Here is a 14,842-nt window from a genome sequence, read left to right as displayed (position 1 = left end):
AAGGCTAGGACTATAACAGGGTTTAAAAGAGAACTGGATAAATTCATGGAGGTTAAGTCCATTAATGGCTATTAGCCAGGATGGGTGAAGAATGGTGTCCTTAGCCTCTGTTTGTCAGAGGATGGAGATGGATGGCAGGAGAGAGATCACTCGATCATTTCCTGTTAGGTTCACTCCCTCTGGGGCACCTGGCATTGGCCACTGTCGGCAAACAGGATACTGGGCTGGATGGACCTTTGGTCTGACCCAGTACAGCCTTTCTTATGTTCTTTGTTTCTGTTGTAGTTTATGCCATCCCTCCCCCGCCACACAAGTACATATGCCAATTAAAAAAAAAAAAAAACAACACGCAACCCTCACTAGGTACTAAAAACTGATGGAAACAGAGCCAACGACCCATTGTCATAAGAGCAAAAACAAAACTGCAGTGGTGATCGATGCTTACAATTAAATGTGCACACCTCGTGGCAAACGGATTCATGTACAGATGGCAACGATTTTGTATAATGCTGTGCAAATGTAACCAAAATCAATGAAAATGCACAGTGCCATCTGAGCACCTGCTGTGTCTGGAGGAATCAGCAGTGCTGGTTATTTGTTGCTGTGGGTAAGATATGCACGGTTAGGTGTTTTTCTCACACCTCACCCCCCCCTACATTCTCCACCCTGCCCTCAGGGGGGCTCGCCTCCCAATTTGAGAACCTCTGGTCTTCATTGGTAAATGTATTGAGAGATACTTGGATTTATATTATTTAGCCACTATACGTGGGCTGTGCAGCGTTCCAGACTGGGTATGCTCCATGGTAAACATAGAGAAAAAAGGTGGAATTCAAGTTGTTGAAGCGAGTTTGTGTGTCTAGTTAATAATTTTATTTAACAAATGCCTGTTGTGTAAGAAGGTATTGTAGTGTCATATCCTGTTGATCCTTGTCAATTGTTCGCTTCCATAAGACCATCAGACCCCAGACTGAATCTACGTTGGCTATTCTAGTTGTCGTGGAGGTGTTTTTTATTCTAGTTTTGGCTTTTGTTTTTTCAAATTGATCCTCCCAAATGTGAAAAATTCAAACCGAACCAAAAAAGGAATGGGACTAGGTTAAAACTCCTCTCCCCACTGTAAAGGCTAAAGGAGGCAACCAAACAAAAATACTCACCCTGATTCATTTTCAGTTTTTGACCCCTAGCTGAAAACCTTCCCCACAGGCCCGGCCCTGCCTCTTCCCCCAAGACCCCACCCTCATTCACATGCCTTCCCTCTCCCCTCCCCCCCAATCGCTTGCTGCTCTCCCCTTCCCCATCCTGGTTTTGCTTCGGAGCAGGACTGAGAGCTGCAGCTGCCCAATGCAAGTAGGAGGTGGCCTCAGCTGAGCAGCGGCTGGTGCGGGTGATGGCCTGGTGCCTCCCACACCTGTAGTGATCCGACTTTGGGTGTCTGGTCAGGAGCGGTGTCTGGATACTGTCAGGTCCCCTTTTCAACCACTTTCCGGCCAAACACCGGGCACCTGGCCACCCTACATCTAATCTATTCTTTCTGTTCCGGGGAAGTTTTAAGGTCCTGTCAGTCAAAATCCTGATGTAGGCCTAACTATGGAGCCACTATCAGTGCGTTCACAATACTTACCTGCCTGTCACTCCTATTTCCCTATTGTTCTGATGTAATGCATTGTTCTGGGTGCTCCATTCTGATAAGTACAATCAGAGAAAGTCGGTGTACGTGTATATTAAATACGCTCACGATTCTTAAAAACCTATTTAGTGGATTTGCTTGCTCTGTCTTATTACCAAAGGTGCTGGATCCTGATAATTTCTGTTTGGGAGAAAAGAGATACAGCAATGCTTCCTTTATTAAGAAAAATATTTCTTTCAATACACCTTATTTCATATTTTTATAATATATATTGCACACAGTAATAAGCTATGTTAAAAGAATGAAGCTAATTCACCCCCCACAACCGCTGTGCATCTGTATTATGGTACAGTCTTAACTGCATGGCCTCACAGTATTTTTTCCACAGGGCCCTTCCTTCATCCAGTGCACAGAATGGACGGTGCTCAATTTAATGGGCAGCTGTGCAATACTTTGTTTTATCCTCATTGTTAAATGTGTGGCCCCAGGCCTTGTTTACTGCACATTATTCAACCCCTGCTCTGAAGACAAAATTAGAAGATCCCAGGAGGAAATTAGTACGGTGCTCATCATTTATAGTATCTGAATGCTTCACATACATTCATGCATTTATCTTCACAACTGCTCCTGTGAAGTGAGGGAGTGTGAGCCTCATTTTGCAGATGAGGAGCTGAGTTACAGTGAGACTAAGGTCAAAAGTATCCATTAATTTTGGGTGCCCAATTTGAGATACCTAGGACCTGATTCTTCAGAGTACTTAGCATTATATAGCGCGAACTATGTTCAATTACGGCTTTCAGATGCCAGGGTCTCAAGCCAGGCACCCAAAAAGTGAGCCGCTTCAAGTAGTGACCACTGGGGAAAGTTAGGTTGCAATGACTTACCCAGTGTCAAACGGGAATGCTTGGGCAGAGGCAGGGGTAGGATCCAGTTCTCCAGGAACGCATTCAACTGCGTTAAACTTGAAGGATGCTTTCATGGTTATCATCGGATCTCAGGTGTTCCTTCCCAGCCAACTTTCTCCTATTCCCCTCCCCAGATCCCACACTAGCTCCCAGTCTCTCCCCTTCATTCATGGCTCCTGTTCCCATCTCCCTTCTCCAACTCAACCACCTATAATAAAATTGAATTTCTTGCAATATATCTTAGCAATTTTCTAAAACGCTTTAGAGCAAAGCCCAAGCTACTGTCAGCTAACTCACTTCAGCAATCATCTTCCTGTCAAAGACAATGTGTCAAGTATCAGAGGGGTAGCCGTGTTAGTCTGGATCTGTAAAAGCAGCAAAGAATCCTGTGGCACCTTATAGACTAACAGACGTTTTGGAGCATGAGCTTTCCTGGGTGAATACCCACTTCCTCAGATGCATGTAGTGGAAATTTCCAGGGGCAGGTAAATATATGCTAGCAAGCAAGCTAGAGATAACGAGGTCAGTTCAATCAGGGAGGATGAGGCCCTGTTCTAGCAGTTGAGGTGTGAAAACCAAGAGAGGAGAAACTGGTTCTGTAGTTGGCAAGCCATTCACAGTCTTTGTTCAATCCTGAGCTGATGGTGTCAAATTTGCAGATGAAATGAAGCTCAGCAGTTTCTCTTTGAAACTACAGAACCAGTTTCTCCTCTCTTGGTTTTCACACCTCAACTGCTAGAACAGGGCCTCATCCTCCCTGATTGAACTGACCTCGTTATCTCTAGCTTGCTTGCTAGCATATATTTACCTGCCCCTGGAAATTTCCACTACATGCATCTGAGGAAGTGGGTATTCACCCAGGAAAGCTCATGCTCCAAAACGTCTGTTAGTCTATAAGGTGCCACAGGATTCTTTGCTGCTTTTAAAGACAATGTGCAAATTCTATTAAAAATGTAACCGGTAGTTGATCCCATAAATAAACTGCCTGTTAGGATGCCGAAGTTATTGAATGAGTGTTCAAAAACCTTAATGATGGTAGCGATTTTCTGCCAGAAATGACTAATACAAGACAGGGCTGTCTCTTAACAAGTTCCTGTTTTCAGCAGTGAGATTCACATAGTGCTCCTGAGGATGTGTTTGGGGGTAGCTTGTATCCCGTCAGTTCATTTGACAGTTTTATTGAGCGTGGCCTGTCCATCCTCATAGACATTTAGAGTGGAACATGTTTATTTGAGATGTCTTATGTCTTATGTCCTGGAATAACTTGATGTTGCGGGCTGGGGAGAATAACTTAAAGTGCTGAAGAGAAACTCGGTCTCAGATGGCGGCACCTGGGGAGTTCTGTTGTAATGTCACTCATGGCACTTCGTTTTCCTCTTCATGGTTTCCCCTCGTTGCTTACTTACCACGCTGACACTTCTTGTTTCTGTGTGCTCCCCCATCTGTCTGTATGTGCCTCTCTTTTGTCTCAGATTGCTAGCTGTTTGGGGGCAAAGACCATCTGTTTGTTCTGCTCTTTCACAGTGCCTCACCCCATGGGGTCCTGGTCTGTGACTAAGGCTCCCACGTGCTATCACAATATAAATAATACAAATTAACTGGGTCCAAATGTTCAGCAAATACCTGTATGCGGCTGATGTTCTAATTTTTTTATTATTTTTGTTTTACCTGAGGGAAGAGTGCAAGGGTTTAAATTCCCCTCAAGATCCCCAATATCTTTTTCTTCTGTCATTCTATACCAAATGCACACTGTTTTTTCCTCTCTGCTTTCTTGTAAGCCCCAATGCCATAACCCCAGTTTCTCTGGGTGTGTCTACACAGTGCAACTCTCCCCCTGCACCCTGTCTCCCCCCAGGTCACCCTATGAAAAAAGCAGCAGTGAGTCTCGGAGCCCAATCAGCTGAGCTCACGGGGGCTAACGCTGTGGGACTAAAAATAGCAGTGTAGACGTTTGGGCTTTGGTTGGAGCCTAGGCTCTCAACCCTGGTGAGTCCAAACCTCTACGCTGCCATTTTTAGCTTTGCAGCAATCAGCTGACCTGGGTTCTGAGACTTGCTGCCTGGGAGTGTGGGGAGTGTTTTCTGTGTGGATGCACTTAGAGAACTGGCCAGGGCTTCTTTCAGCACTGCTTTTGCTTGTCATAGCAAAGGAATGTAAAGTGAATACTTCAGACTTCTTTCAAAACCATCGTGGACATTTCTACAGCTTTTTTAATCTGCTGGCCTGTTAAAGACAATAAAGCCACATGAGTAGAGCCTAGGTAAAATGTTTGCAACGAAGCCCTAACTGCACACAACTCACTTGGTTTCAGATTCAAAATGGAATTTGAAACCAAAGTGGAGCAGGATTGCCAAGGTGATGAGCAAACCTGGGCTGCTGGAAAGTTTTGCCAGGTCTCTGGAAGAAACCAGGAGAAATCCAAACTGTGTGATCCAAAGAAAGCTCTGCAAAGGTCAGTTACTGAGTTTCCTTCGAAGTACCCTAATGAGGAAGGCAATATTACATCTGTAACCGTTCTGCCCCTCTGAGTTGGCAGCAACAAGGGCCGGGTTCAGTATCCAGGGGTTCCGTTTCAATAACACAATGCAAGACCGGCTTGAGCCCCCACCTAGTGACCTGGGACACTTACATACCACACCCCCCTGGGCGCCTCTAGGAGGCAATACTTCCCCTCTCGCAAGCACGGAGTCTGAGTGTAGCAAAATTCTTTTAATAAAGGAAAGAAACAATGCGGCATCACATTGGAGAAACACCACAAACAGGATTATAACACAAACCATAAGCAAAAACCCACCTCCAAGTACGTTTGGCAATTTCCTTTCCCCCTTAGGGTCTTAAGCCCAATCACCCCAAAGTCCACAACCCGAAAATCTCTGGTCAGTGTCACCCCAGAATTCAAAAGTTTATCTGCAGAGTTTTACCCCCCCCAGCCTGGGTGGAAATGGGTGGGGGGGAGTCCACACAAGGTGTTAAGGGGCACCTTACGCGGGCCAGGGCCAACTGCTCCGCCTCTCCGTGGAGTTCTGCTGCAGCCTTCACCACGACCAGCTCCATTACACCAGCTGTGCCGCTCCTCCAGCCGTCCCTGCAAACTGCTTCACTTCGCTCATTGTTCCATGGGCTGCTCCAACATGCTGCAAACTGCTCCACTCTGCTACCACTTAACGATAGGTCTTCAGGCTCCCCGACTAGTTAACACAGCACTCAGTGATCTCAGCTCAGCTCTTTCAGTGATTTCAGCTCTTAGTAGGGGAGCCTTGGTGCTGGTGCACCATTGGCCCAACATGAACTCAGCTCAGCAGTCTCTAGATGGATTCCTAATGAAATCAAAATTAGCTCTACCCTTTTACAGTGGAGAGAGGAGGCTGTGCAATTGGTGTTCCATGCCCTCAAAAGAAGCCCATACCATCAGGTATACATAACAGTCCCTAACCTCTCTCTATTCACTGGGTATTGAAACCCATGTCCCTTGTTTAGCAAGTGTCACTTAAGTTATATTGAGACATCTGTGTCATAAAGCAGTCTCGTAGTTCCTCATTCACATAATCAGGTGGCAACACTTTATTTATCCTGCCCCAATGACAAAGAAATTGGGGATCCCAGAGCTGTCAAAATAACCATCCCAGGCTGCATTGGGCTATGCTGGGCATGCCCATGCAAATATCTGAGAATTCACACTTTCTGAAATTCTTTCCACACTTCCCATAATTCACCACCAGATGTCAAGGTAGAGCTCATCCTGACTCTGCTTACACATCTATAAAGAGGCTGGGTAAATTGAAGCATAGTGCTTAAGTGACCTGCCTAAACTCACCCATTGTCTCATTGGCAGAGTTTGAAATAGATCCCTTAAGTCCTGGCTCAAACCACTAGACAACACTGCTTCCCTAGCACATTATTTTCCCTTCTAGCATTAGTCTGTAGATCCCAATGAAGGATCCTGACCCCTCTGGAGTGTCACCACTCCAGGTGGCTCCAACTCTGTATGGGTGAATGTGCCTAGCTGCTTTGCACTGCCTGCAGGCCTGCAGGCAGTGCAAAGTGTACTGGACACCAGCCAGCAGGGTATGAGTTATGGCACTCTCTAGTTTGTAATGGTGCCAGCTAGTGCATCATGTCGTTCAATCTCCTAGCTTATTCCATTATAAAATCCAAAAGGAATTATTCTTTTAATGAAGCAAAAGCCCTAGAGGAGGACTAGGAAAGAAGGCCTCATTTGGATCTAGATCACAGATGGAGATAGCTCATGCTAGGCCTGTGGAGAGATAAGTGAACATCGTGCTTAGGCCAAAATGTTCAAAAGTGGCTGCTGACTTTGGATGCTTGGAGTTTTGGGTACCCAGCTTGTGATGCTGAGCACACGCAGTTCTGTTGACTTAGTGATGGGTGCTCCGCTCGTCTCTCCAAAAACTGGAGCAACCCAAAATCACGGACCATGTTTGAAAAATGTGGGCATGGCCCGGTCTAGAAGTCTGAATGGATCTGGGAGCCAGGAACTCCCGAGTCTGACTCCCAGCACTGACACTGCTCCCTCCTGTCATCAGGAGCACTACTTTCTCTGTTTCTGTATTATCATCACTAAAATAGAGATAATATTTCATAGGGTAGATCAGGATTAGTAGTGAGGTTAATTTAAATTAACAGCAAAACTTGCAACTGAGAAATACGTGTGCTGATATGATAGACGTACCGGCTCCCTGCCGTTCATCTGTCTGTGTGTGTGGGTTGTGGGAAGGATTGTCTGTGTGCGTGTTTGCAGTGCTCAGCCCAGTGGCGCCTCGATTCTTTTGGTAGCATCTGAAGACACCAGTAATAGACTGCTGTGTCCCACAGTACAACCTCTGCGTTAATGGGACCTGAGTGTCATATGGCTGCTAATGCAATCCTAAAACATAGCCCATGGTTTCCTTCTCCTTGCAGCTGTGCACTTATCCTGGAGTTAATCTACTAATGGTTTGTATTACTGAGAAGCACAACAAGCAATTCTGTTGAGCCTGGGACAAGCAGTTTTTCTGATTGTGTGCCCCTTCTTTTGCAAATGCGCCAATTGAATGCTTTTGACAGGAAACCGCGATGACATATTGAAAGCATATGGTGGTCTCACCTCGTAACAGGCATCGGACCCACTCCAGTGTGCTCCAGTGCTTCCAGTGCCTTCCGAAGTGACTCAGTGCTGTCTCAGGTGGCTTGGCCATCTGCTTCATATGCCAGAATCCCACCTCACCATGTTTGCGTGTTTGATCCAACAAGAGTTGGATGGAGAAGACCTCATGAACAGCTTTGCACTTGCTGGAGGAATGCCGTGCTGTCCCACCTCGTCCACCTCAGCCTTAATATAGAGCAGGTCACAACAATGGTAGGAGACTGTGGGCTCTCTGGAAACAGGTGATCCGAAGTGTGCATTCTATGCTTCACAAGTAGAATTAATGAACTGATGTGTGAAGTGGAGCCCTTGGTGATGCAAAATTTGGGCGCCCCATTATGAAAGCTCCTGGGAAGGCTGCTTTGATCACCATATGCCCCATCATATGGGAGGAAGGTGTTGCTTTTTAAAATTTAATGTTAATGGAACCCATGGTCCCAGTGAGAGGGTTGGGAGCCCTGGGTGAGTGGATGGCATTGGGAAGAAATCTCTCACATATATTAAGAGTAGCTGTGGAAGATGCTAACTGGACTGGAAGCAGCAGGACTCTGTATGTGCATTAAGCCACTCAAGCATCAAGGTTTGATGTTAAAAATGGGCCAGTTGCTCAGTATGTTCCCAGACCCCAATTAGCCACCTGCTTTGGGATGCATTCACGTCCTGACATCAGTGTTGTACGGCAACAGCACTGTTTTAAAAATAGCCTAAAATTCTATGAAAATAATAGGAAAGAGGATAATAAGTCAGCATGAGGCTTTAATTACTGTGAGGCTAATCCTGGGGATGGAGGAAACGTCACTTTCCACTGGCTATACACAGGCGCATCCTGGCTTTTGCAGCATAGCTGTTTGCAATGTAATAAAATGCACTAGCAATCAAAAAAGTGCCTAGCCAAGTGGCATGTAGGAAAAGCAGGAGAGCCTGTGTGGTACAGGCAGAGACACCTGGACTGGTAACTGACATGCAGGCAGTATGAACGAGGGTCCTCTTTAAACCTCACCTCTGCTGCGGTGCCTACAAGCCAACAGCTGGTAATAGTGAGACAAGGGGTGGCCTGTTATCCCATTCTCTGTTTTTCATTCACCGGTCATCCTGTTGCAATCTAGAGTGTAAATTCTTTAAGGTGTGGGAGGGATAGCTCAGTGGTTTGAGCATTGGCCTGCTAAACCCAGGGTTGTGAGTTCAGCCCTTGAGGGGGCCATTTAGGGATCAGGGGCAAAATCAGTACTTGGTCCTGCTAGTGAAGGCAGGGGCTGGGCTCAATGACCTTTCGATGACCCTTCCAGTCCTCTGAGAGAGGTGTACCTCTATCTCCATATATATATACAATATGAAGCTGTCTTCATAAATTACAGTGGGCCCCTGATCTCTGCCTGGGGCCCTTAATCCCAGGAAAGTTATGAAGATTTAAAAGAAATGATGCTGTTATGGCCAGCTGGCCATTTGCAGCGCCTGCCATCTCTCACACAGGCAGTGCCACTGGCCCTCTTCAACCTGTCCCAATTAAAGTGTGAAAAGAAAATACTAATAGTGTAACTGTAATCCTAAACACATTTTTATACACACATGCACCCTGTTGCATTCTGCTTGTCTAAAGCTGCACCTGCAATTTCAAGTGGATAGAATAGTCTTCATTTTCTGACCCAGACTTTTGCAAACACATTGCCAGGTGCTGCTAATCAGCTGCCACCGCTCACCTGAGAGGCAGCGATGCTTCATAGATCAGTGTGGTAATCCCTGTGTATGGTTTGTATATTGTATTAAGGGCCCAGCCCTGCACAGATTTCCTCAGGTGAGCAATCCCACTGCGTTAAACTGGTTATTCATGTGGACAATGTGGTTCACGTAGGCAGATGGGGCCCTGAACTTGACAAGAGTTATGGAGTCTTTTGAGATTGAAATGTAGTATATAGAGACAAACCAAAACCACAGTTTGACATATATCGCTGCAGGCTTTCATCCTTTATCTAAAAGGCTGGCAGCCCTGAATATGTGGTGTCCTTCCCAGCTTTTATGCTTCATGCCTCAAAAATAAGTAAATGTTTTAAACGTATTGCCTGGGGTGCATATATTCGGCTGATTTTATTTTGAGTCACTGGTGCATAGAGATTATATCTGCATAATCAAACCACGGATGGAAAAAGGAAGAGTACATGAGGCTTTGGAGCTAGCAGGCTAGATCCTGTTCTTCTCTAAATCTATATAATAAATTCTTAATTCCTGATTTCATCTAGATTCTGGGGAACACGGATCTGTTTTTTATAACACAGTAATACAGGGCTTTAAACTTTTAATATTAAACATCAAGTGAAGACTTTCATTAAAATCCAGAGTCCTGTGGCACCTTATAGACTAATGGACGTATTGGAGCATAAGCTTTCTTGGGTGAATACCCACTTCGTCAAACACATCAATACGTCTGCTTACGCTCCAATACGTCTGTTAGTCTAAAAGGATTGTGGGATTGCATGGAACTTCTTTAGGAGAGAGACATGATTAATGCAATTTGTGGGAAGTGTTAGGAGCTTGAAATAACTGGCTGGGACAATACCTATGAAGTGTATTTCTTTGGAGGCCCTTGGGAGGCCTGGAGAGAGAACCCCATTGTCTCCTGGTTACCTGCTCCTGGAAACTCCTGATCAAAGCCACTTAGGCTGTGAACACTTTCCATGAGTGTTTTTGTTCTGAGCAAAGGCTGTTGTGAACTTGAAACCACAGGAAAACTCTTGTGTGTGGTTTGAAGGACAGCTCATCTGCCAGAGCCCATGCTGGAGGTGGGGTGATATATGGTGAGCTTATCAGCACATGTGTAGGGTCTTTTATTATTCTGAATGTTTTCTCTGTAGTGCTTTGTAGCTTACACATAAATGTTTGCTTAGAAAGAACAATGTGGTAACTTATAACTCCTGTCCGTTACTTTGTTAGTCTCTGAAGAGAAAGCAAAGCGCAGGCCTGGCCTTTTAAGGTAGTCTGCCTTGCTGAGGAATCACAGTGTAGGCAGGGAACTGTTAAACCTGGAAATACCCTGGTTGGAAGGGAAAAAGATGAGGGTCTCTGCCCAGCAGAGGTGACGGCCAGGGGAGCCAGAAGCCTGAGTGTGGGTGTGCTTGCTGTACTACAGAGGGGGAAGTATGGTCACCCTGAGTTGTGACAGACATCTCTTGCCACTGTGGCTGTCTGGGCATCCAGCAGCACTGAGGAGTCCAAAAGGACCTTCAGACTAGGGTCCAGCTTAACAATTAGAGGCCAGAAATCTTCAGTAGCAGAAGAGGTTTTGGAGAAGTTGAGTTCTTCCAACTGCTTCCCTCTGCATGTCAGCATCACCTCGGTCTTGCCTGGGTTCAGCTTTAGCCAGCTGCTCTTTTCCTTGCAGCTAGTTTTGGCCAAGGACTCTGAAAGGTGGGTGATCGGGGCCTTTTGCTGATGCTTTTGGCAGGCAGGTCCGATATGGGGATGGCAAAGAGCCACTGGGGGGAAGCGCACACATGCTCAAGTCATCTTACTGGCAGCGCTTCGTGATCTAAAGCCTTTCCAAAAGCTAGCGCTGGAAATCAAACAAAACCCCCAAGATTGTATAACTTTCGTCAGCATGAGATACTGTTTTTTTGGCAATACAGAGAGCCGGAGTCCAAGTTCACGTTGAGTTCACTGATCCTTACATGAAAACTGGCAATACGGTAGACTCTTTAATTCCTGCTTAGGCCTGGGAAGTCTCTCTCCATTTATATGCAAATTTGACATTTGAAGTCCCATGAGAAAGGGGTGGTGTCTCTTACAGCACCGATTGTGGTCGACTTGGTTCAAACTATTATCGTTAACTCTTTCACCGTCAGTGTCTCTACCTTGCCAACGGAGATGAGTGGGAAGCAGGCACGGAAGAAGACGGAACCAATCTCCCTGCACTGGAGAGAAGGGAATCAAAAGCTGAGAAGGAGATAGTGAAAAGGGATGTGGGGAACACGGGGAAAGGGTGCACAAGAAAGGCGGAAGTAAAGAGACGCTACGATACATGTAGAAGGAGAAGTGAGAAGCTGGAGCAAGGGAAGGCTGTAGGAAAGAGAAAAACACCTGGGAGAATGAGTGAAATTTTTCATTGAATGTCAGTTTAGTGGATGATCATTTTAGCGGGTGGGGTGGGTTAGGATGGGGAAATAGCCCCCCCCGGTATGGGGTGGGGAGGAACTGAGAGTTGCTGCAGGGAGGAAAGGGAAGGTGGGCAGGTACGGATAGGGAGCGAAACAGAGATGAGATGGGGCAGAAGGAAAAACAAAGGGCAGAAAGGGTGGTTGTGATGGCCCAGTGTTTGGACAAGTTCAGCTCCTGGATGAAGAACAGCTGGCTGAAGCAGAACCCAAGCAAAATGGGGGTGATACTGGTGCATAGAGGAAAGTACTTGTAAGAGATTGTGGCCATGGTGCAGCCCCTGTGGAGGAAGGTACACGCCCACATTGGTCGGTGCAGTTTGTAGTGATTACTCACTGATGCTAAACTATCCTAACAGCAGCCAGGAGGGAGGCTTTCTACCTTTGCGGGGGGAGGGATAGCTCAGTGGTTTGAGCATTGGCCTGCAAAGCCCAGGGTTGTGAGTTCAATCCTTGAGAGGGCCATTTAGGGAAATGAGGTAAAAAACTTCCTGGGAATTGATCCTGCTTTGAGCAGGCATTGGACTAGATGACTTCCTGAGATCCCTTCCAACCCTGATATTCTATGATTCTTCTGTGTTTGGCCAGGAGGCTCTGCTGCATCCTAGGAGACCTGGCTTAATTACTCACATCTCCATCACTGGTGATTTGGATTACTGCAGTGCAGTAATCCTGGGTGTGAAACTATCAGTGCTTGGGGGAACTCCAGCTAGAACAGAACCCTGCAACGCATCTCCCCAGCAACACAGGCTGCTGCAAGCAGCTCCAACTTGTCCTTTGCTCACTATACTGGCTTCCCACAGACTAGCGAGTCATTTTCAAGGTCTCAGTCCTCGTCTTCAAGGCACGCAGTGCCCTGAGTCCAGCGTATTCAGAAGAGCCTATAGCTCCAGGATGAAGAATATGGCCCACAACTCTGCTACTCTGGCTCACCTGAACTTTCTACCTGTGCAGGGGGCAGAGGGTTCATAGGGGCCAGTCCCAGACTGTGGAACAAACTCCACAGGGACTAAGGACCATCATAAACCACCACCTTCCACTCATGGTGCAGGACTTCGCCAATGTACACATACAGCAACATGTACAGCTAAAAAAAAGAAATGAAATCAGAAAAAAATACCCCTCACACCAAATAAAACACTCCATGGCATGTACAAGTCTCCCCTGGAGAGACAATGAACGATGTGTGACAGATGTCAGTCATGTTAATGCCTGTTAATGCCCTGCTGGCAGGCGCTCGGACACAGTGGGGATGTGGCATCTTAGGATATTGTGGAGGTCCTACAGATGAGTGTAACTGCCCACTGTACAATGGTGAATGCAACAATAAAGTGCAGAACAAATACAGGTGAGTCTCATCTTATGCAGGGGTTCCATTCCGTGGGTAGCGCGTAAAGCAAAAACCACATATAGTCAAAATTACATTGAGTTAAATGGCAGGCAGAATGGCCCGCACTACAGTTACATTATTAAAATTGTTATTTTTCTCTTTTTCGGGGGTTTGGTTTTGCCGACTGCGTAAAGCTGAAATCGCACATTAAATGTACTTAAGATGTGACAGATCTGTAACTCTTTGCTACACACAAGCTGTAATGCGTCCTTGATCTTTGTGCAAGTCTCCCATTGACGTCAGTGAGAGATTGTGGTTTATGCTGGAGCTGATACACAATGTTTAAAAGTGGAATTCAGTTTTTTGCACAGAAAGAGTTTGACACCTCATGTCTCCTGCTCTGAATAGACAGACGCATTGAAGACGGAACCAGAGGGAGAAGGTGGGAGGTGTGAGGGCAAAGGCTACAGATACACTATGATGAGTATTACCTTGTTTTGAAGAGGGTTTTTATGTATTTTTCTTATTTTAAGAGACATGGGTTTTTTTGCTTGTTCAATGCTCAGCTCTGTAGTGCACCCTCTGCAGGCTGTTTGACCTACTTGCAATGAGTTGGTGGCCTCATTCCAGCTTCTAGTGGCCAGTTTTCCACATCTCCAAAAATCACCTTCTTGATTAAACCTCTTGTTCTCAAGCTCAGCAGAGACTGGGCAAAGGATGGAGTTGGGTCATAAGGACTGAGCTCCTTTTTCTTCCCTCCAGATGGGCCTGCCAGGTCAGGGTTATGGCACATCCATGGTGTGGGGGAAGCCTACATATCCGCTTCCTGTGCCAGAAGTGATTCTGCCCATAAATAAAGCATTCAGCCTCCTGGGCTCTGTCAGGCACTTTACACAACACTAAATCTCCCACATGCAATCTGGTCTGATCGCTTCTTATCTATAACACTATTATCCTTTCTAGGGGAAAGACTTTAGTTTAGGACTAAGATGCACAGAAAGTATCACTTGCCGAAGGTCACGCAGCAAAGGAGTAGTCAAGCCGGGACTAGAACCCACGAATCCTGCATCAGTCCGTTCTCTAATCACCAGACCATACAGGCTCCCCAACTCCCTTGAAGTTCTCTCTAAGCAAACATGCACCTAACCTGATAGACATGCTTGCCTTACATTGTCATGCATGCGCTGTGTCTACACAGCAATTAAACACCTGTGGCTGGCCTGGGTCAGTTGACTTGGGTGAGGGGCTGCAAAATGGCTGTGTAGACATTCGGGATCTGGCTGGGTCCTCCACCCCCCACTTACAGCGTCCACCCCAATTTCACAGCCCAAGCACCACTAGCCCAAGTCAGAGGAGCCAGGCCAGCCACGAGTGTTTAATTGCTGTGTAGACATACCTTGAAAGGCTGGTTTTTGGAAGAACTGGTTGACACCTTCCAGTTTCTGTGGTCGGTCTCTGAAATGTAGATCAGATGCAATTTCTATCACCACCACCTTCCCCTCTGCTAGGAACTCAGGGCTTGAATAGAGCACTATTGTGGATAGCTTAACTCTTCTTTTCCTCCCTGTCTTTTGCTTCTGATATTACCTATATATTGTTGGATTGGTGAAATGCCAGGTACTGGTTTGAAGCTGTTGTTCCAGCTGAAATATTTGTGTCACATGCTCTCTCTTTTAGTTGTTATATGGAATTATT

At 46.1% G+C, this 14,842-nt stretch overlaps 1 protein-coding gene across 2 annotated transcripts in view; it reads left to right on the top strand.

Annotated features, from left to right (window-relative positions):
• The window catches only part of GDPD5 (glycerophosphodiester phosphodiesterase domain containing 5), a 347,993-nt gene that overhangs the window by 235,775 nt on the left and 97,376 nt on the right, over positions 1 to 14,842 (top strand). Inside the window, exon 3 of one of the 2 annotated variants that reach the window (XM_050930546.1) lies at positions 4,844 to 4,984. The exons of the other annotated variant lie outside the window; for it this stretch is intronic. Coding sequence (XP_050786503.1) covers positions 4,851 to 4,984 — 134 coding nt within the window. The 5' untranslated portion in view covers positions 4,844 to 4,850. The remainder of the gene's footprint in view (positions 1 to 4,843; positions 4,985 to 14,842) is intronic. 2 annotated transcript variants of the gene reach the window in all.

Source organism: Gopherus flavomarginatus, chromosome 1 (assembly GCF_025201925.1).
Source record: "Gopherus flavomarginatus isolate rGopFla2 chromosome 1, rGopFla2.mat.asm, whole genome shotgun sequence".
Classification (NCBI taxonomy): Eukaryota; Metazoa; Chordata; order Testudines; family Testudinidae; genus Gopherus; species Gopherus flavomarginatus.
The sequence above is the reverse complement of the archived record's forward strand: the minus strand, read 5'-3'. Positions and strand labels throughout refer to the sequence as shown.